The 24,009-nt window shown below is 42.8% G+C and overlaps 1 protein-coding gene across 5 annotated transcripts in view; it reads right to left on the bottom strand.

Annotated features, from left to right (window-relative positions):
• Positions 1–24,009, bottom strand: part of PHF21A (PHD finger protein 21A) — a 136,240-nt gene that overhangs the window by 66,490 nt on the left and 45,741 nt on the right. For all 5 annotated transcript variants that reach the window (XM_079951459.1, XM_079951458.1, XM_079951457.1 and 2 more), the window contains exons 2-5: positions 17,966–18,007; positions 16,815–16,972; positions 10,033–10,065; positions 9,270–9,335 (exon numbers count right to left, since the gene is read on the bottom strand). In XM_079951459.1, the coding sequence (XP_079807585.1) occupies positions 9,270–9,335; positions 10,033–10,065; positions 16,815–16,868 (153 nt within the window). In that variant the 5' untranslated portion in view covers positions 16,869–16,972; positions 17,966–18,007. The remainder of the gene's footprint in view (positions 1–9,269; positions 9,336–10,032; positions 10,066–16,814; positions 16,973–17,965; positions 18,008–24,009) is intronic.

Below are 24,009 nucleotides of genomic sequence, written 5' to 3'. Positions count from 1 at the left end.
ACCTGACTATACAGTGGTGCCCCGCAAGACGAATGCCTCGCAAGACGAAAAACCTGCTAGACGAAAGGGTTTTCCGTTTTTCGAGGCACTTCGCAAGACGAATTTCCCTATGGGCTTGCTTCGCAAGACGAAAACATCTTGCGAGTCTTGCAAGTTTTTTCCCTTTTTCCCCCTTTTTCTAAGCCGCTAAGCCGCTAATAGCCGCTTAGCCGCTAAGCCGCTAATAGCGCTAAGCCGCTAATAGGGATGCTTCGCAAGACGAAAAAACCGCTAGATGAAGAGACTCGCGGAACGGATTATTTTCGTCTTGCGAGGCACCACTGTATTCATTGCCTCTTATATGTGAGTCAGCTCTAAGGACAAACAGAAGTGGTGCAGTGGTATGTTTCTTTTAAGACATCAGCATTTTTTGTTGTGTAAATAGCAGCACTATGGGGAGTGGGAAGGGGAGTTTTAACTATTTCTCCCCCTGCTTGTTCCTGACTATAAACATGCATCTCTAAAGATGCTGTTTGCTTTTCAAGAAAAGCCACCAATGGCTGCTCGGGTTTCTCCTACTCACATCATGAAAAAGGCGCATGTTGCAATTCATGCAACTACGTCACATCTAGTTTGGCCCTTAGTGTTCAAGCTTTCACACTAGTCAATTCTTCCTTCTTCCTTCCTAAAAAGTTGATGTGTATTACTTAAAAACTGCATCCCCTTTTACCAATGTAGTATATCTCTTAAATACTAGGATCAAGAAGTTTCCTTTAAAGCATAATTCCTGGGAGAGGGGAGAGAGAACAGGCCTTTTGAGGCAACTAAAAAGTAATTAACTTATTTCTTGTCTAGGGCAAGTGTTCTGAAAAAGCACTAAACTGCATTTGGGTTGAGGGATGCCCTGAGCTTTACAAAAGTACAAACTCAGAAGAGACAGTGGCTTAAGTGAATCAGTACACTCCAGGAGAGCTGAAGTTCAGTCAGAGGCAGCATTCAAAAAACCCCAGGTGCCCGGTTTGTTTTGTGACTGGTGCAGGTCCAATTGCGACCACATGGAGATCTCTGGATGCCAGGTTGGCAACTGACATCTCCATCTGGCCAACTCCTCCAGCTTTCTTAAGCAGGTAAGCCGAAGAGCTCATTTGTTGATTTATATCCCACCTTCTTCTCCAAGGAGTATGTGGTTCACCCCGTCCTCAGTAAATCCCTACAACGACCCCGTGAAGTAGGTTAAGAGGGGATTTGAACCTTGATCTCCCAGGCACTAGTCCAACACGCTAACCAGTACATCACACTGGCTTCCAAGAGTACTTATGGGGCAGCTACCGGTATATAAATTAAGTAGGTAAATAAAATATGAGGGAAGCAAAATGTCAGAGAGAAAGATCTGAAATATTTTCCTTGAAGCTTAAATTTCTATTATTCTGGGTTGTTTTATTTGACGTTTTAAAGTATTGCAAACTGCTTTGATATTTTTTCTTTAAAATATAAAGCAACATAGAAATGAAATGAATAACAACAACAACAAATCACATTGCAAAAAAAGGTGCCTAAACATTCCATTGTGGCAACCACAACCTAGGTTTAAGGTGCTTAGCTTATTTGGTGATTAGCTTATATATCTGAGTTTCTAACACTGGTCAGAGAGATGGGTATCAAAGTCTCACCTCTGTCAGACTTTGGTCAAATCATTACCTCTCAGTCTGAATTTTCCATATCCAAAAGAAGGAAATTATAGCATGACTGTGAGAACAAAACACAAATTAACACTACCAGGCATTTTGAAAATTAGAAGCGCACTCTCTATACAAGGTTTTATTGAGGATGCAAATTTATTAAGCAATTTAGTAAAAGCCTGAAAAGCTAACCACTAAGAACTGAGTTTGGTTTATGGCAGAAGTGGGGGACTTCCAACCCAGGGGCCAATTTGGCCCCACCAGGGGATTCCATTTGGACTGTGAGACCATTTCCTCTAAGCTGCTGCATTGGGACCCACGTAGTGCAGAGCTTTCTAAACTGTGTGTCACGACACGTTAGTGTGTTGGCTGCAGTATGTAGGTGTGTGGCGCAAACGCTCCCCATGCTCCTCCAGGGACTGGAAAGAGGTTAGTTTAACCTCCAGTTTGCTAGGAAAACTAAATTACTGTGTCGTGAAATGATGCATGTCTAAGAAGTGTGTCACCGACATAAAAATTTGGAAAGATCCACACTAGCGGGTCGCAGTCTGACCCAAGGTGGGTAATAAAAAGAACACTAAAGGGTAAAGGTAAAGGGACCCCTGACCATTAGGTTCAGTCATGACTGACTCTGTGGTTGCGGCACTCATCTCGCTTTACTGGCCGAGGGAGCCAGCGTACAGCTTCCGGGTCATGTGGCCAGCATGACTAAGCCGCTTCTGGCGAACCAAAGCAGCACACGGAAATGCCATTTACCTTCCCGCTGGAGTGGTACCTATTTAAAAAGAACACCACTGCCATGCAAATACATGGTAAAAGATTAAGAAATGGGTCCCCAAATGCATGTTTAGGTCAAAAGTGGATCCAGGATCTGAAAGGTCTATAGATATCTGCTCTAAACCACACACCCTGCCTGTCTGATGATGCCAATGATTTCATCAGCTGATGGGCGGAATCTTCTTGGAAAGCTTGTCCTGCACTGATTTCTTCAGCCTCTGAAAAGGATCAGCATTAGATAAAAAACTGAGTTTGCTTTCTTTCACTTCACATACAGCAAGCAGGCCCCTTTTACTTCATTGCTGCTCAATGGAACAGTCCCTGCCAGAGCCAATGTCTGCTTTATGTGGCATCATAGTGACATTATGTGATTGACAGGTAAACTGCCCTACCCACCTGTCAAAGATGGCCTGCAGGCTGAAGCCAGATAAAGACCTGACCCCCAGAACCAGAAAAGTTCCTTGCCACCTGCTTTATGATGCGGGGAGGATTGCAAGTGCTGCTTACACTTGACAGCAGTTTTTGAGCTCTTATACATCTTATGGCAGGGAAAATCTTGTTTTCTAGGATTCACAAATGAAAGTAAATCAACTGATATGCTCTCTAAAAGAATTAACTTTTATTAATTATCTGTATGTGATTGCCTGCAAAGGAAGCGGCATTGTAGGTAAAAGTCCTGTATCACAATACTTTACTTCCTCCCAAATAAAGTAAAAATAAATTCTGCATACTGGCATTCAGAATAGGTTGTATTATCCTGGAATGAATCCTATGGATCTACTTCAATTCTGAACATTTTTCTAATATTAAACACAAAAACAGTAGGTGGAGACTAGAATAGGAAGCTCTGGTTTGTTCCTCAAGATATATTTAGATGTGGGATCAAAGGCTTCCTATAATCAACCTCCCTTACAAACAGCTTTCCAACCTGCCAGGGTGGCCATTATGCATCCGTATCAAATCTCAAAGTTGTTGCTACATGAACTATTGCTTGTACAGTCCAGCTTGTACCATATACAGTCACATATACAGCCAGAAAAGCAAGAAACAAGATAGGGGAGTAAATTCCTTTATTGCGTTGAGGTGTTTTGCAGTATGGAACTGTCACTATCCCCCAAAAACTGCCCCCCCCCAAAAAAAACACTCCTACTGTGTTTTTGTTCTGTGTTAGAAATCACAGAGTGGGGGAGGGAGGGAGAATGGCTTACTTCAGTGTTTCCTTATTCTTGCTACAGTTGTAACTGGGAGTAATGCCTCCCTCTAGCTAGTACTTTAAGTATTGTTGCCTGAAAAATCTATTCTTTCAGGAAGGCAGCGGAAGGGTAATCACATTTACTATAGCAAGGAGCACTTAAGTTCCGAAATGCATTCTGAAAACGGGGAAGAGAGGCACACACAAGAATTTGTTTCAGTGGATGACATAAACACATACTTCATTCCCCTGTAAAAGTAATCTTGCAATTTACAGTCTCATCCTGTGAACGCATATTCTGAGTTAAGTCCCCCTGAATTTCATAGAGCTTATTCCGAAGTAAGAGTGCATAAGATTGGGGCCCTAGCGTATAAAAGCATAATATAAAAACAAAGAGCACCCATCAGAAAACACTTTCTATATAAACATGATTTTTTTGCTGTTCGTGTCAGCAGCAGATATTTAGAAATTCAAAGGGACGGTAAACAAAACTGCTCTAGTTACATAACTTTATCTACTAAAGAGGAAGACTTCCTATCTCAAAGTGTACTGTGCACTATATTGTTGTAAAGTTATTAAAATTCCTAACTCACCATCTTGTTTCACACTTAAAGTAGGCCATCTCAAAATGCAATAAAGTTTTGAAAGTTAGGAACGATGATCCTAATAACAGTTTTCATCTTTCTTCAGGTCCCGGGAATGAAAACTTGACTGCTTTGATATTTAACAGTACCTCAAAAATAATCCTGCAGTATGATCTAAAGCTGGTTTGCAGCTTCTGACACTGAAGTGCATATTTCCTAAGTGACACGCTGTCAGTATAGGAGAAGTTCCAAAGCTTAAGTAAGCGTATTTAGCAAGCTGAGCATTTACTATCATCAGCCTTGTATTTAAGAAAGTAGCCTGCTAGTCATAGGCAAATGCATGGAATTCCATGCAGCCAAGTGAGCAGGCCGGTGGATGAGTTCAGATCACTCCATCCCTTCTCTGCCAAGCCACTAGACTTCCACGCTAGTTGTGGTGTAGACACAGTGGGCACTGGGCAGGCAGAGTGAGGACTGTCCCTCCTTCATGAGTCTTGCTTGATAAAAGGTAAATGTTGTTAAGATGCCAACCGCTTGTGTTTCTACGCTGGCTGCATGGTAATATCTGCATGTTATTTGCAAGCTAATCACTTTTTAAAACAGCTCTTACAAAAATACTAGAAACTGCAACTCAATGAAAAGATAAAAATTCATCACAATAGCCAAATTATGCTTCTCCCCTATGCACAGAACACTTGTGATTTATCCAGAAAACACTTCTGTAAGAAGAAAGAACTAGCAGCTACTACCCATTATAATCTATTTCTGCACAGCAATATTAAGTTTTTAATTTTCCTCTTACATGACTTTTAAAAAGAATGTCAAATCAGGCCAGAAAACCAAGCTTTATACAAAATTTGCTCCACCTAATACCACAGCCTCTCCATCAATATACAGCCTTCTCTCCCTGGCTCAACATATGAATTGGTAAGTTAATATGACTCATCTATTGGCATTGCATCAAACTTGCCCTGAAACAATCAGGGGCCCTCTGCACCAGCTAAAGAATTTACTGACACACACATTATTATGCCAACTTCAGAGAACAAATCACCAATATTAACCTTAAAAACTTTTAAGTAACCGACTAGATTTGCCTTCAATGCACAACTAGTTGCTAACATTCTGATCATTCATTCACTGGAAGACTCTGTTGCATTTTAGGGGCCTGGTAATTATTTAGAATCACAAGTTAAAGCTGCTGCCTCTTTAAAGTCTCAGAAAGAATGTTAGCCAATTCTTGCTGGCTGTTTCCTAGGGACTAGCATAGTTCATGAACAGAATTAAGAAACAAAACAACCTTTACTGAAGAAAATTAGGACAGAGACTGAAGTGGCAGACATATCAGCATAACGTTATGATGTGTAGGATTCCATGAGGTAAAGCCTTTGCCATTCTGCTTTTAACCATGTTCCATCTCATTTCAACCTCTTTTAAAATAAAAACAAAGCTAATGCTGACAGTATTGGATTCAGGCCACAGTGACCATGACCCAGCTTGATTCAGTTACTTTTCAAGTAGTAAGCAGCAGAAATTGTTGAAATCAGTTCTTTAAAAAGAAACATGATGCCTGCTTGAGCTCCATCTCCTGTAACTAGGAAGTTTAACCACAATGTAGAACTACAGTGGATTTTGTCCCCATCAGTGCACCACCACATGCGCTAGGTTGAGCTGAATGTGAGAGAGCATACTTCAGTTAAAAACTTCGTTATGGAGTATCTATGTAACAAGCTCACACAGGGCATTCTAGAAGAGCAAAAGTTTGGCTATTCCAGATGCTAGCATACAAACTGGTGTTTTTTGGGGTGTGTGGAGAATATCAAGCTAATCCTTACCAAGACCACCTGTAGGCTTTCAAAATTCTTCTTTTTTGTTTTATTTACATGTATTTATTTGTAACATAATACGTATAATAAGGTAAAGGTAAAGGGACCCCTGACCATTAGGTCCAGTCGTGACCGACTCTGGGGTTGCGGTGCACATCTCGCTTTATTGGCCGAGGGAGCCGGTGTACAGCTTCCGGGTCATGTGGCCAGCATGACTAAGCCACTTCTGGTGAACCAAAGCAGCGCACGGAAACGCCATTTACCTTCCCGCTGGAGCGGTACCTATTTATCTACTTGCACTTTGACATGCTTAACAGATGCCAAATAATGCAAAAGTAGGAAGGAATATCTAGAAGTAAACATATAGGAACAGATTTCCATACAAAAATCAACCATAATAAATTAATATCACAACGTTCCAAAGGAACACTAATGGGTTTACATTACCCTGTACCTTATTATTCCAGTACATTATAAAAAGGCTCCACTTCTTGATAAATACATTATATTGTTGTCTTCCCCCCTCTGCTTCTCACTGAGCTTTCAATATCTGAACCCCCAGGGAGAAAGTCATGAGCATTGGTACACACTTGGAAGTGCCTTAATTTAATATTTTACTTCACACTGAGGATATTAAGTTTTTGGTAAGATAAACAGGCAGTGGTTTACAGTGTGGGCAGTGGGGGAGAGCAGGTAGGAAAATAACACTATAGTATTTCCCCTCCACTACTGCAATACAATAGAGTTGAACTTCACCGAGTGAGCACTCTAGGCCACCCTCTGCCCTGTTATAAGCGATTCTATGACAAAGCAGTTTTCCACAGATGACTGTTCACACTTTTCTTAAGAACATTCATACAAGGAGATTTCACTGCCTTCCATAAAATGTTATTCCATTGCTGAACAACTCTAGTAGCGAGGAAAGTTTGTTTTAAATACCTCTTTCCCGAATGCAACCATTGTATCTTGCATCAATGGAAAGGTCTGTTACACTATTATGTTTGATTCTTCCAGCATCTGGGAGGCCGAAAGTAAAAACAGTGTTGGAGGGGTTCAGAACTCTTTGAATATTGAGAGAAGGTGAAGCTGATTCCAACACACAGTGATTTGATGTGCATAGGTTCTGCCAATTCCACTGGTGCACCCTCAGTTCACCCTCATTAGGGGAAAATGGGGAAGGAACAGGACAGGGAAGGGGGGGAAGCAAAGGTAACATTACAGCCTGCTCCAACTGAGCAGTCCCCTCCTCCTGCACAGGGTCACTTGGCACCAACTGCCCTGTGGGACGGATCTTGATGAGCTGGTAAGGTTTACTGTCATCTAATGGTAATGTTATTATTGTATTATTATTAGTAGTAGTAGTAGTAGTAGCAGTAGTAAGCTGCCTTGGAAGGATCATTATCATTAAAGATGGGATACTATATAAATAATTGTATTACATTATGAACAACCTCCCCACAGCATATAAACAATTGCAACTCCACAGTAATGTTACCTATAATTCTAGTGCACTAGCTTGGATAGAAATAGTAAGTACTCCTAACTGCCTTTTCTAAACAGCAGCTCGATTCACAAAGGCTTTCTGCACAGAAATAATTAAACCTATGCCCCAGCCATATACCAACACAGTTAAAAAGTAAAGTACCACCATTCATAATGCAAAAGCAGTAGTTATATTCCGCACAAAAAAATAAAAATCTGTACATGACACTTGGTATAACTCTCAAAATGGCCATGACAAATATCTTAGGTGGGAAAGCACGAGGAAATACAATTTACAAAAGGTCACAAGACATTTATTTGTGTCTTCTACTGGCTCAAGTCAGAAACGGAACTTCATTAGAAATTCCCACATGCACATTTAAAGCTTTTGTCCTAAACTGAACCATTGTTAAATATTTAAAAGGCACAATGCAAAACCACAATTTGGCAATTGGGGGTAACCTCAGGAGTCATGCACCCCCATCTTCCCCCATCACCTACTCCAGCTACAGATCGGAATGAAAACCAAAGTGGCAAACAATGGTCAGCACCTTGAATCCAACCAATAACCAACCAGATTTTCAACTGCGACCCTAGGCACAATGGAGCCATGGGTAAGGTGGGGCAGATATGACATTAGTTGCAACAAAACACAGGACAACAGTATTGGGATTTAAAGAGGCCACAATTTTACAGATGTCAGAACTTTTTGGTGCCGGCATCGGTTTTGTATCCTAACATCACTAGCCTGACTCCTGGCAGATGCTTAGCAGGGTTAACCAAGGCTGAAGGTTGCCCTATGATGTACATCAAATTGGGCTAACCCCCCCTGCCCAAGGATCCCGTTAAAGGGTTACCCTGATACTGTGGAGCAGGGTGAGGTCCGCCCACTCTTGCTCAATGAAAGCTAAGAATCCAACCCAATGCCTTATCTGCCATAATTTGTGACCGTTGCTATGAGGTAGGCGAAGCCCCCAGACAGGCCCAATTAGTCTGCACGCAAATGAGTCTGCCTGGCCCTGAATACAGTGACTGATGGCTTCCTCAGCAGAGCTCTCCCATGGGACGTGCCTGCATACTATTGGGCAGCCCAAAAACATATAGAATAAGGGAAGAGTGAGCAGGGAATCCCAAGATGAACTGAGGCTGGGACCATGGCACAACTGGCTTTTATAGCCAGGGAGTGGACCAGAGGGAAATTTTTTTCCCTTCTGGTCCACACCCAAGGCACGCCTCATAATACACCCGCAACTGGTCGCAGCCACAGATGAGCCCCAGCATACAACACAGCCAGCAGAGGAGGAAAAGTTGAGAGAAAGGGGGGCATCCAGCCACAGCTGTTAAGGCCAGCAACTTCCACCTCCCACCATGTGGAAGTAAGCGGGATTTTTAAAAAAGAATCAGATACATCTGGAGTTCAATAACTAAACCTAGTATCTTATTTTGACAGGCACATTGTAACAAGCGTGATCATTTCATTTGTGCAACACTTCGAATGTCCAATGTCTTCCTACTTCTACATTAGTCTGCCTCACAAATTTCCAGCACCACATTGCACTAGATAAACTTTATCTATGACTGGTGCATCCAATATTTATTTTTGTTTTGCTATATACATCAAACCAGAGCCAAAAAGTGTTGGATGCCCACACTTATTTTCACACATGGAAAAAAAATTAGCAGTTTTTGTGGTAGCTGGGAGAAGACGTATCTTTAGAAGATGCTATTAAAAATATACCAGTTTCCCTACCTGTTTCTCACTCAAAGCTGTGATTTTGGCTTGGAGTTCATGAAGCTGCTTCTTCAGATCAGCATTCTGTTTAGAAAGGGAGAGGAAAAAAGTATCTGTGAGAAAGCTCTTTCAATTCTTTATAAAGAATAGTAGTAGGACTCTAAAACTCATAGGAATGCTATAAATAAAGCGCCTCTAGGTTGTAACCAATGGGATTGCTTAAACAGCACAACAGTGAAACCTATTTGAACTGCCTGGTGCTACAATTTTATGGCTCTTTTCAATATTTAGCATCATTTGGGTGGCGTTTTCATGTATTTCATGAAGACATGAAATGCCATTTAAGACTTAATTAACAAGGACATCAAGGAGTACCCTACAATATGCTCCACATTTTCTTTTAGTGATGTGCACCACTAAAGAAAAATGAAATTATTTTTAAAGATACATCTAACATTAAACCACCACCACATTCCAAAGGCTATTTCACACTTAAAACCTTCTGAACCAGAATGTGCCTATAGTATACATGAGGTGATAGAAAATGAATGCACCTCCAATGTTACAATTTTGGTGAACTAAATAAACAAACCACTACCTTCCTCATGATATGGTTTTTAAGAATCTTCTTGTGAACAAAACAATGTCAGAAATAATATTGAGACTGTTTACTTAATATATGATCTGATGAACTTTTCTATTTCACTTTGTGAAAAATGCAACAAGAGGAATGTTTGTATACTGAGTTCAGGAATGTAGAGTGTGAACAAAACATATTTACCTGTGGATCCTGCTTCATTTGGGCAACCAGTTTCTAAAATAGAAGACAGTGGTATTAGTATTGCATGTGCTTTACTGAAAGTTCTGCAAGCAAAACCTATACAGTGCTCCTTGACTAAAACTGGATTTTTCATAAAAGGTGTTGCTTATTTCTGCCACCCTTATTCACATGTTTAAGTACGCTGCTACTAGGGATAAAGCTGGGTAAGCTAAACTAAAACTGCAATCTTAAACTACAGTGGTGCCTCGCAAGACGAAATTAATCCGTTCCGCGATTCTCTTCGTCTAGCGGTTTTTTCGTCTTGCGAAGCAAGCCCATTGACGGCTTAGCGGATTAGCGCTATTAGCGGTCTTAGAGAAATTCGTTTAGCGAAGCGCCTCCAAAACGGAAAACCCTTTCGTCTAGCGGGTTTTCCGTCTTGCGAGGCATTCGTCTTGCGGGGCACCACTGTAATATAAAAAGCAACACGGACAATCAGTTCGGTTGTAAAAAAAGCTATCTATATAATAAAAAACTACAGAATTTCCTTCATGTGGTCTTGGTTGAGGGACAGAAGTCAAAGAACAAACTTTGCTGCATCCCTTGACCTGCTTCTTTGTGCTACTTTTCTATACTTAAATTGTAAGTCAGAAAGCAGGGGCTTGTTACTGGTGTTAGCAAAAGCACCTAGTATTTTGGTGTTTTACAAATAAATGAAAACAATAATTCTGTAAGAACTGGCACTTCAGGTTAAGTTTCCCGCCTCACACACAAAAATCTCCAAAGAACCTAATAAACTCCTCAGGTATTCTGCTTCTCTGGGTACTTTTTCATATTTTTAAAAAGTCAGTATAAAACCAAGTGGCATAGGATGTTTATTACATCTGGGAGAGCACATTAGAAATATTCCCTCTGACCACTTGATCCTTGGTCTTGATACGAAGCTTTTTCAGTGATTTTAAAAGGCTTGCTGGCGAATTAAACTGTGTAATCCAGCTAAATTACAGGAGATAATGGCTTGAATAGATAAATTAACTTCTCATAGCATTATAAATCTGCTAGGTTAATACATATAGAATATGTGTTTGATCTATCAAAATTAATTAAATTGGCACTAGTAAACAATTTTGCACTATACCGATATGAGGATTTAGTGATCTTTCCCACAGTTCCTAACAATACTTTCACTCTATATGAGCAGCACGACAACATCATTCTAAATAAAACGGTATACTGCTGGGGGGCGGGGGGAATTTATGTCCCATTTGGTTACCTCTCCCCAACACATGAGCACACAGAGAGAGTAGTTTTTGGAAGCAGAAATGCACTATCTATAATAGTCTCCTCATGTCTTGCCTGACAGAACACACTTTCATGCAAAGAACACAGGTACCATTGAATTCAAAGGAGAGGCTTGTGCTTTAAAGCAGAAAGGTATTGACCATTACATTCCCACAACTATTTAATGCTGAAGTTATTCTAATTCTGGGGTGAGCGAAGTCTGTCAAAATTTGCTTTTGATGTATTTAAGAATACTTTCTTTTGTAGGTTAATAATTTGAATTTAGAGGGACACAAACTCTGAATTGCCAAAATTGCAGGAATGGACAAAATAAACCTGAGATGCATTTTTCATCACCCCACAGTCACTTGTTAGAAGATTTGCAGATTTCTTTCTTTCTTTTTTCATTCCTATCCATCTTTCTTGTTTGAAAGTGACAAAGATGCTAAGGGATCAAAAATGGCAATGAGCATGTGAACTCTGTTTATTATTCTGTCAAGGGCTGACAGCGCTCTGATGAGTGTGTGGCCAAAGCAAGGGGGGAGGAGACTGACCTGGGAGAGGGTGTCAGCAATTATGCGGTTCAGTGCCACTCATGAGGCAGGAGCCAGAGCAGGGGGGAAGAAGAAGGAGCACGGCTGTTAGGGATGAACAGGGGGCGACACAGGACCTGCCAGAGGTGGAGGAAGAGGCTGATCGGGCCTCACCATCCTCTATGCCATTGTCTTCTAGAAACAGGAGGAACTTGAAGAGGGAAGAGTTGTTGTTTTTTGTGTGTGTTTTTTCCTCGTTCTTTTTGTATGTTCCGTTTTTGTTTGTTTGTTTGTTTGTATAGTGTTATTTTGGATTCTAATGTTTGTAATTTTTGTTATGATTCTGCATTGAAAATAAAATTAAAAAGAAGAAGAAGAGGGAAGAGCCACAACCACTTCCATGCAGGAGATGTCTCAGGTTATGTGTGTGCAACCTGTCAGAGAAGGGTATATAAGAAGAAGAGTTTGGATTTGATATCCCGCCTTTCACTCCCCTTCAGGAGTCTCAAAGCGGCTAACATTCTCCTTTCCCTTCCTCCCCCCCAACAAACACACTGTGAGGTGAGTGGGGCTTAGAGACTTCAGAGAAGTGTGACTGGCCCAGGGTCACCCAGCAGCTGCATGTGGAGGAGCGGAGACGCGAACCCGGTTCCCCAGATTAGGAGACTACCGCTCTTAACCACTACACCACACTGGCTCCCTTATAAGCCAGCGGGGGGTGGGGGGTGGAGTTCATGGTTCCACTGTTGTTGCAACGCTCCACAGGGCCCAGCCGTGTGGGCAACTGCCTAGAGGCTAGAAGCCCATGTGTACATGGAGTACAGTGGAAGCTGCTGTAAATGCTTCTCTTGTCAATAAAGACTTAACTATCAGACGTGTGCCTTCCTTAGCTGGGGTGGGGCCAGTACATAAACCTATACGTAAAGACTTAGACCCAATACTTACCTCCCTCCACATGAGTGGAAGTGCTTCCAATATTCATTTACCGGGGGGGGGGGGGAGTTGTCTCCCTATCCAACAGCCACTTGTGCTCACTGGAAAACTGCCCCAGGGCAGTAAGGCTTTTCCAAATTGTGTGCAATGTCATGATGTGAGAGAATGAGTGCCTCACCCACAACCTGTACATGAGTGGTGCTTACGTTTGTGCAAGCAAAGTCTTGGATTCAACCCAGCAAGAGTCGTATACATGTGAAAGACTGAGGCTTTCACATGCTGTTTAACTATATCCAGTATCCAGAGCTGTATGTATTGCCTTGGTTACTGAGTTGGAACTATGCATGAAAGACAATCACATAGTTAGTGCTATCAGCTTTGTAGTGCTGATCTCCAGTTGGAAATGATGACTGACACAATCAAGCTGACCTGACAAACCATATAATGGGTGGATAATTGTTTTCAGACGCGTACATATGTTGCTCCCTGAAAATGGTCTGTTTTTTGCAGACTCTATATTTAGAATTAAAATATTTCAGTTCCAGCTATATCTGCATACACAAAAGCTTGCAGATCACTGACACAATAGTCTTATACAGCACATACAAACCAGATAATCCCATAGAGTTCAAGTGCACCTAGTCACAAATAAACGTGTATATGATTGCAACTATGTGAAAGATCCATCAACTACATCTCCCCCCCAAAAAACTTGTTATTTCAGTGCTAATTCTACTACTTCAAATGCAAACTCAAACTCTTAAGAGATTATCCTGGACAAGTTTGACATGGTTTGGTAATCTGAAGGCAAGAGCTGTTGGCCGTTATATTTACATGTCCTGCATAAGGGCAAGCCATGCACAACTTGTGAAGAACTGTTCTCCATATTTTGTTTTGTCGTAAATGTCTCACTTCTGTAAATAATTCCACACAACCATTTTTCTCAGTCTGCATATAAGTCAGTGTTACCAGTGAGCTGGTCAACTACATGAGAGAAATATTTATTTATGTACAGACCCACAGAAGCTACCTTAACGTTAGAAAATGGTGTCAGAATTGTCTACAAGAGCTTTGATTTAGTCTGAAAAGAACTCAGGTCTGAGAGGATAAAGTTGACTGTGCAGCTGAATTTACATTCAGAGATACCCACAATGCTGTTAGCAATGTCTATGCAAACAATGCAATCAATGACAGGATCTGTCTAGCAAAGATTATTTGCTATAAAAATATGTTCAATGAATATCCCAAGTCTGATGGAACTTTCACAATTACAAAAATCTATACAAATTTACTCGTGACTAGTTCCCACTGACCTTAGTGGGCCTCACGTGCTCCATTTGGGGTGTAGGACTGTGTACTTTCTGAGCAATTTGCACGTTTCCATGTGCATAAATGTTCTCCACAGCGTAGGGAGGAAGAGAGGGGTAGAATGTCCCACCATGCAAGGAGAAATTCTTGCACTGGTGGAATTTTCATTTGGCGCTATGTTAGATTCCATTCAAATTATTTTTATACTGAGCTTCTGCATAAATTACATAAAAGTTCCACAAAAATTGAACCTACTAAGAAGTAACACAGAAATAGAGGCTGGTTTATTGCTTTGACATTAGAAACAGGCTGGAAATTGTCAAACTTGAGTTCTTAAAACAAGTACACTGTACAATAAGTAAACCATGCCTGCCATCTATTGTTTAGATTATAGATAGGTAGCCGTGTTGGTCTGCCATAGTCAAAACAAAATAAAAAAATTCCTTCCAGTAGCACCTTAAAGACCAACCAAGTTAGTTCTAGGTATGAGCTTTCATGTGCATGCACACTTCTTCTTCAGGTATCTCGAAAGCTCATACCTAGAACTAACTTAGTTGGTCTTTAAGGTGCTACTGGAAGTGCATTATTCACTGGCTCATAATATATTTTCAACACAGTCATCAGAACTGAATGAACTGGAAGACAGAAAATTCAGAGTATATCTTTGTTTGAGATTCTGTCCTGCCATGCTATGCAGCACATATGAGAAGCATATCATCTTTTTTTAAAAAAGAAGAAGAAGAGGAAGAGTTTGGATTTGATATCCCGCTTTATCACTACCCTAAGGAGTCTCAAAGCGGCTAACATTCCCCTTTCCCTTCCTCCCCCACAACAAACACTCTGTGAGGTGAGTGGGGCTGAGAGACTTCAGAGAAGTGTGACTGGCCCAAGGTCACCCAGCAGCTGCAGGTGGAGGAGCAGGGAAGCGAACCTGGTTCACCAGATTACGAGACTACCACTACACCACACTGGCTCATCCAAAAAAAAATCTGGAATGTAGCCTATAACATGTATAGGCTGTTGCCATGTTTCAACAAACCACAATTGTGAGGATGGCAGTCAAAGCCATTGTATATCAGGCAGGCACTTTCTCTTACTGCCTTTTCAGTGGCTCTTTCAACAATACTTTTAAATAGAGATCTTTATCCCAGTTGGTAACTGTACTGGATCTGAATTGGTTTTATGTGTGTGCTGCTTTTTGAGACTGTTTTTATATTTATAATTGATGTTGTTGTTTTTAATGTCTTACATATGCAATTGCTTTAACTGTTTTTATACATATACCGGTAATTTTATATATATATATATTTTTTATATTGCAAATTGCTTTGGGATAACTCAGGGGAAGCAAATCCTAACCACCACCACCCTGAAAATAATAAACCACCACCCTGAGCCTTGGCATTGCTTAGAGGATCCTCAACACTTGAATTAGAGACCATTTTGCACCAGCTCAGGCAGGGAGATAGTAGACAGCAAGATGGTCAGTTCACAGAATTCTCTCATTTGTCCTTACTGTTCCACACCTACTACAAACACTTAAAATTGGGACTCAGCCAGAATTAGATCCTGGAGGGAAACTAGAACCCCTATACACTATAGCAATCTTACCTAACCTACGCTGGGGGTTCACCGAAAACCCAATTGACACAGCTGAAAATGTTCCTCACAGCTCAGCTGCCCAGGTCCTGATAATAAATGTAAGCCAGGTTGGTTCTAATGACTCTTTTCTAAAGTTATAAGAATTGTCTTAAAGGTGTTTCTTCAGAGGAAAAGCTTGTTAACTTAGTAGGATTATGTCTTTAGAGCTCTGAAAATCCAAACACGAATAAGACTCAATTTAAAAATAAAAAAATAAAAAAACACACGCTTTCATCTACAAACATGCTGTATTTACTATTTTCAAAAGTTCTACACAAAACTTCCCATGAAATCGTTTTAGCAACACCTACCTACCCACTAGAATGCCCTCTCAGTAATATCAGACAAGCACCATCTCTATTATCTTCTTGGTGACTATGGAAGATCTTCCTTCGCCCCCATAAGCCTTTTAAATGAAGGTTTTATTTTGGATTTTATATACGTTTGTAAAGTTGATATTTGTAAGTGAAGTTTCTGTTGTTCAAGGTGTTGTTCATGAAAAACAATTCATAAACGAAATGAAGTCAATATAGTCCACATTTCTTTTTCTTTTTAATGTTGTATAAGGATTGGCGATGTTAAATTCAGAGTCAATAGTTGCAATTTATGAGCTGAAAAGGGAGGAGAAAGATTGTAAGACCTGTATGCTTGCTCTGTTTATCATACTTTGGGAAAACTTGGATTGTGAGTTCAGCTAATAGAGAAAACTATGAGTTAGAGAGACTAGAAAATATTGGGACAACAAAAACAACTAAGCCCTTTAATCACTTTTTTATCTTTATGAATTGTAATTTTTAATTTCTTCTAGCTCTCTTCTACCCTAAGCTTTTAATTATCCAAATTACTCCAACTATAAGCACCATGGGGACAGAAGTATTCGTGTCGTGTCTGGGGAAAGCAGATGAAAACCACTTTGAGCTCACAATATATTGTGGGCTATGAAGTCAATAAATTAAAACAGATAAAATGTGCACTATAGCATGATACTTACAAGCACACCAGAACTTAAGAATCAAGTAACTATTAGTATTTGGTCTGAACTCCTGAAGTCGAACAACCCCTTTTACTATTTCAAGTAAGATACACAAGGCAGAGAATGCAATTTACCTGGTGAACCTGAATTTCCACTTTCAGAGCCTCCTGTAGAGTCTGCAACTCCATTCTCTACCTTCTCCACTTTCTTGAGCTGTTGAGGTTACTAAATCCCCACCACCTTCAGACACTTGCTTCAGAGTAAAGGAAATATTCTGTTCTTTACACTGCAGCTGCAAAATATATGTTACTTTTATCAGGAAAGGGGGGTGGGGCCATCAACTTGTCATACATTATACAAGATTCTTGTCTTTTATCTCAAGGCTTTGTAATGGAGGGCACGTGCCCAACACAGTGGATCCCCTTGCAGCATATCTGTGTTAAAAAGCTCAAGAGCTAAGAACTACATGTTAATTCAGAAGCAAGTTTGACCAAGCAACTTATTTTCACAGTGATATATTAAATTACACAAATGAGAACAGGCTATATGTACATTCACAAGTAGCAATTAGGCAGATGTATATCAATATTAGTGTACTTTGTGCAAATAAAATGGCATTGAATGAGTAGATTAACAAGAACAGCTCTTCTTACATCTAATTTATAAGGCAGTTAGAACTACTTTCAAAATCAAAATGCTTAGCAAGTCATACAAATCAGTTAACTAAAAACAAAACAAAACTATACAGTTGACTTGAAACTTGAGTGGGGTTAAGTTCTGGGGATTGTACATGGAGCCAAAATTGCATATAGCCAGAACAACCCAGGAACCACCCCCCCCAAAACCTTTCTGGAGCAGTCACACCAAGCGGGCCTTACCACACACACACACTCCGCAAGGCTTTGAAGGCTCTTGCACTGGCTCTGGGAAGCTCCCACAATATTTTGCAGGAACCTCCTAGAGCCTGCGTGAGAATTTCCCAGGGCCCAGGAAGCATGTGTTCAATTTGTCTAACTACATGCTGGTTAAATGCACACAAGTTGCAAGTCGGCTGTAATAGTGAACATTGTACCTATCATGTTTGGATTTATTTGGTCAAGTTTGACATGAACGTGACAGAAAGTGCTTCAAGTCCCTTATCTATAATACTAGAATAAGAAATGAACATTTTACACAACAAATCTTCATTGCTTATTTTAGGGATTTCACTAAACAAAACGTTAATTCTGACTAGAAGTTCAACATAACCAAAAGAGGGGGGGGGGGGAGAGAGAAAATAGCTTACCAGTTTTGGAAAACAAGTATTCTCTTCAGCTCTGTTTCCCCCCTACAAAAAAGAAACAAGGAGGAATCAGCAGATAGTACAGTTAACAAAAAATGCATTCAGACTGGCAAACAAATATTTTTAAAGAAATTATGGCAAGTCAGAAAAAAAAGAGAAGTTTAATATATCAAGGAAAAGTTCTATTACAGTCTGTGCTAAACCAGAAAGGAGTTCAAATTCCTTTGCCAAATGGACAAAAAAAAAAAGGGGAAGTAGAAACTATTCAACCTCCCTCATTCTTGTATGTTTATTAAAACTAAATTAAATCAGAATCCCAAGAAGGAAGAAAACACCTAAAAGGCCAAATGTCTACCAATTACCCTAGGCTGCACAAAACCTGCCACAACCACACCCTTAAGATCCTACCTACCCTCCAAACATTAGGATGACGCTTGGCCTTGTGGCACACTTAAAGCAGTTTCCAAAAGACAACTCCTCCCTTTGGGGAGATGCCACCCATGTTGGCCTGGCTAAAAGGCTTCCCAGCCAGCAGATGTCAGAATTGGGGGGTGTATTCAGTTACAATATGCCTGGGACATCTCTCCAGCCAAGCAAATGGCAGACAAAATGGCAGTGTAGAAACAAATGTAGAGCTTGGACCAGATGACAACAAAACAGCTTGCCTGCTCCATGGTTGTTCTGGCTGCTGTGCCTGTCTGCTCTGCCTGTTTGAAAAGCATCCAGGTAGGAAAACTAAATGGAGCTTGGGTCCTGGCATTGCCAGGGACCATGTATAGGCATAGTACTGTATTTAAGACCACAGCCTCCACCCCACAAGTACTACTCACAGTTTGAAATAGCCAGCAGCAAAGAAAGGGAGTTAAATTTCCATTGCTCCTACATTCAGAGTTAAGGACCTATCTGTATGAGAACATAAGATGCTAAATAAAGACCACAAACAGTTATTCTTAATGATATTTTTTGTGCTTACTGTTCATTGACTCTACTTGCCGAAGTTTGGACTTTTATTTCTCCATAACTCAGATTCTGAACAAAGCCAGTACAATTTAAAAACAAACAAATACAACAGGAAGAAAATACTGCAATCTTTGAGAGTGGCTTCTTTTTTCAACTTGCAACATTACCCAATGACTTCAGGGAAGGCAACATAGCCTTCCCTACAGTGGCAATTTCTACCCAAGATCTAGAGAACAGTGAATTGGAACCAGCTAATCTAAAATTTTAAAAATCCACAATTTAAACCAACAGACATGGGTGCATAGTATTCTCAACAGACACCAACACTTTGTTTCTTGACTATTATCACATAAGCATTATGTGGTGGGATAATGAGCTGCTTGTGCGTTGAAACTGGATCCCTCAGAGCTCACTCAGTGTAGTGAAACCCTGCCTTGAGCGGAGCCCTTCAGCATGGCTCCGTCAGTCGCTGGTAGAATCTGACAGTGGGCGTTTGCGGAAACGTTTCCAACATAAAAGCTGTTTCACAGACATGCGCCTCCTGGATTCCCTGCGTGACAGTTTCCGGCGAGGGGTGGGGGTCCTTAAAGGCTGTTCTGATACCTCCTCGCTGTTCTCACTGGAAGTATCCCAGAGCCTCCCCTCCGACTCCCTTTCCTTTGGAGCTCCCGCACTCCCCCTACTGGTTCCCTCTTCTGCTGAAGAAGAGGCTCTCCTATTCTCCTGAAGCCTTCTCACCACCTGTCCTTCCGATGGCAGTTCCCTGACATCCACCTCCCCCCCAGGGCCCCCTTCACCCCCTCCCGCCTCCTCTCTTACTGGCGGCGAGGACGGAAATCCCTGGAAGGAACTCCCCTCATCCTCCGAGGATTCAAACACTTCTAACCACGGCCTTCCGCCTCTTTCCCCTTCTTCCTCTCCTTCGTCGGAATCTGTTTCCACCTCCACTTCCGACTCTGGGAACCCTTCAAATTCCCCTTCCTCATCTGTGGTCCCGAAGTGTTCCCTCCCAAACCTTGCCACTGGTTGTGGTTTCCTTGGGAAACGCCGATGAAACGTTTCTATTAAAATCTCGTCTTTGACTTCCTCTGCCGGTACCCATGCATTTTCTGACTCTTCCTCCCCCTCCCATTCAACCAAGTATTCCACCTGATTCCCTTTCCACCTGGAGTCAATGATCCCCGCCACATCCATGTTGCGTTCTCTCTCTTCTATGACGGGTGTCCGGGTCACCTCCCTCTCATGTTCCCCCCACTCACACCCCTCTCTGTATGGCGACAGTAATGACCTGTGAAATACTGGGTGCAATTTCATGTGACTGGGCAATCGGAGTTTGAATGCTACTGGGTTGACCTGCTGTATGACCTCAAAGGGTCCCAACCGTTTGGGTCTCAATTTCTTACACCCTCCCTTGAACGGCAGTCCTTGGGTGGATAGCCACACCCGGTTACCCACCCTTATGGTTTCGCCTTCCCTCCTATTTCTGTCAGCTTGCTTCTTGTATTCTTCTTTGGCTTTCTCTAAGTTGAGTTGGAGCTGACGGTGGATCGCTTCCATCTCTTCAACAAAAATTTCCGCTGCAGGTACACTCCACCTTCCCCCGCCCTCTCCTGGAAACGCCCGAGGATGACACCCATAATTGGCTAGAAAGGGACTCATCCCTGTGGACACGTTCTCCGCGTTGTTGTAGGCAAATTCTGCCAGAGGTAACCAGTCTACCCAATCAGTTTCTCTGTCCTTTACATAACACCTCAGATATTGTTGCAAAACCCCGTTTGCCCTTTCTGCTTGCCCATTTGTTTCTGGGTGCCTGGCGGTGGAAAAACTTACCTCCACATGCAACATGCTCATTAGTTTCCTCCAGAACCTAGAAGTAAATTGTTTTCCTCTGTCGCTCAAAACCCTCAAGGGGGCGCCATGCAACCTAAAAATGTGCTCCACAAACAACCTTGCGGTTTCTTCCGCTGTCACTGCATGTGAACAAGCTATAAAGTGGCACATCTTAGTTAGTAGATCCACCACCACCATGACCGCGGTTTTCCCTTTGGATCTCGGTAGATCGGTCATGAAGTCTATGGATACCATCTCCCATGGCCTTTCTGGGGTGGGTAAGGGTTCTAATAACCCCGCTGGCGCCAACCTCTCTCCCTTTGCTCTTTGGCACCTGTCGCATCCCCTGACATACTCCCGCACGTCTTCCCGCACCTTGGGCCACCAAAACTCCCTGGTAACCAACCACATGGTCTTGTGCTGCCCGAAGTGCCCCGCCGTGGGGCTGTCATGCAACTGTTTAAGCACCCGCCCTCTTAGTCCCCCACCTGGTATGTAGAGCGCCCCTTTGTAATATAGTTTTCCGTTCTTTTCCTCAAACCCCCCTGCGTTCTCACCTGTCTCCCTGAGTTCCCTAAGTTTCTCTTGGGCATATTCATCGTTTTCAATACCCTCTACCAGTTCTCTTTGCCCCACCAATGCCGCCCCACAAACCCAGTGGTCCTCTGAGATGATATGTCTTTCTTCCGCCCCTCCTTCCCCCTCCAAGTACTCAGGTTTTCTGGAGAGAGCGTCCGCCCTGACATTCTCAGCCCCTGGCACGTAGCGAATTTCAAAATTGAACTTGGAGAACTCTTGCGCCCATCTTACTTGTCTCTGGTTCAATACTCGGGCTGTTCTCCAGTATTCTAGATTTTTGTGGTCTGTCCGCACTTGAACCTTGTGTTGCGCCCCAATCAACAGGTGTCTCCATCTCTTGAACGCTTCGTGGACAGCGAGTAATTCTCTGTCGTACACCGTATAATTCCTCTCAGACTTGTTCAATTTCCTCGAGAAGAAGACACACGGCCTCCATTCCGACGTATTCGCTCCTGGCTGCAGAAGCACGGCGCCCACCGCTCTGTCAGACGCGTCGGTTTCCACCCTCATCGGCTGCTGCAGATCCACGTGTAAGAGTTGTTCTTCCGAAGCAAACGCCCTCTTTAAACTTTCGAAAGCTCGCTGCGCTTCTTCCGTCCAGACAAATTTTTTCTTGCTGCTGAGACAATCCGTGATGGGGGCTGTTAAATGGGCGAAGTTCTTGATGAACTTCCGATAGAAGTTTCCGAACCCCAAAAACCTCTGCACATCTTTCTTAGTTTTCGGTGGCCTCCATTCCAGCACTGCTTGCACCTTGCTAGGATCCATGGCCAGCCCCTTGTCCGACAACCGGTACCCAAGGAATTCCACCTCCCTGGTGTGAAACTGACACTTCTCCAGTTTCACCCACAGCTGGTTTTCTTGCAGTTTGCTCAGTACTTCTCTTACATCTCGCACATGCTGCTCTTCATCCTCTGAGTACACCAGCACATCGTCCAAGAACGCAGCGCAGTTCTTGTACAGCAATGGTCCTAGTACGTGATTCATGAATGATTGAAATACTGCGGAACCCGCCTGGAGGCCGAAAGGCATAACGCAGTACTCAAATGCCCCCAAGGGGGTGAACATAGTGGTTTTCCACTCATCTCCCTTTCTCATACGTATCAGGTTATACGCCCCCCTCAGGTCCAGCTTGGTAAAAATCTTCCCTTTTCTCACCCGGGTCAGAATGTCATCGATTCTGGGCATAGGGAAGGTCACGGGTTCGGACACTGCGTTTAGGGCCCTGAAATCCACAATTAATCTCGGTTTGTCCGAGTTTTTTTTGTCTACAAAGAACACTGGGCTACCCCCCACCGCTCGTGACTCCCTGATGAACCCACGCTTGAGGTTTTTGTCAATAAACTCCCTTAGCTCCTGCATCTCTCTGTCAGACATTGCATACACCTTGCCCACTGGCAATTGCGCTCCTGGAAGTAAGTTGATTTGGCAGTCAAAGGGTCTGTGCGGGGGTAGTTTATCTGCTTCCCTTTCGCTGAAGACGTCGGCAAAATCTGCATATTGTCGTGGTACCCTGCCTTGTTCCATTGCTTCTATCTTTGCTAACGTGGCCTGAGTGCCTACTTGGCCCCCTTTTTCTGTGCAGTGTCCCATACAATGTGCTGACCCAAAGGAAACCACTCTCTGATGCCATCCCACAAGCGGATCATGCAGCGCTAGCCAGCTCATCCCCAAAATGATGGGCGCTCCTCCCAACGTGGCTATATTAAACGCTATCCGTTCCGTGTGTCTTGCCACCCTCATTGTCATGGGGACAGTCTGCTGGTCTACTTCTCCCCCCAACAGCGCCCTCCCATCAATCGTGGTCACCTGCAGGGGATTTTTTAAAGGAATGGTTTGTATCTGATGGGCGGCTGCAAACTCCTTACTCATAAAGTTGCAGGAGCTGCCTGAGTCTAATAGCGCCTTCACTTTTAGTGGGTGTCCGTTTGCCAGCTCCAGCAATACCTCTATTACAAGAGCTGGTCTTGGGGGTTCTGGCGTGGGCACATTTACTGTTCCTTGGCCTGGCTGCTGTGCCCCGTCGGTGGCAGCCAGGCGTTGGCTTTTACTTGCTCCTTAGCTCCTTCCCCCTCCTCCCCAACAGCCCCCGCCATTCCTTGCCATTCCTTTCTTTGCGGACAAACTCTGGCAAAATGACCTGGCTGTTGGCAGAGAAAACATTTCTTGGCGCCTTTTCCCTCCTTCTTCCGCCCTTCACTGGGGTTTGAAATTGCGCGCGCGCGCGCTGTTCCGATTTCCATCGGCTCTGCTGGCAGAGAGGGCTGCTCTGGCATCTCTGGAATGCGGAAATCCCTCCAACGCTCCCCTTTCCCTTCCCGCTTCTCCAAGGCTCTGGCCTCCTGGCGTGACCCTATGGCCAGCGCTGATTTAGTCAGATGGTCCATAGACTCCGCCCTGGGCCCCCGGGAAAGTTCGTCTTTCACTGCCGAAGATAGTCCTTCTTCGAACAGCATTTGTATCGGTTCCGCTGACAAATCCCATCTTAATTTATGGATCAACATGGTGAACTCAGTCCAGTACTCACGGACAGATCGGTTCCCTTGTTTACACGCCATTAACTGCCTGCGCGCCACTCCCTGCTCAATCTCGCTGGAAAACATCAGATCCATGGCGCGAAAAAACTTCCTTGTGTCCCTTAGGGCTTCATTATTGGCTGCCATTAGTGGCCTCACCCA

The sequence above is a fragment of the Podarcis cretensis genome (assembly GCF_951804945.1).
Source record: "Podarcis cretensis genome assembly, chromosome: 1".
In the NCBI taxonomy this organism is placed as follows: Eukaryota; Metazoa; Chordata; class Lepidosauria; order Squamata; family Lacertidae; genus Podarcis; species Podarcis cretensis.
The sequence above is the reverse complement of the archived record's forward strand: the minus strand, read 5'-3'. Positions and strand labels throughout refer to the sequence as shown.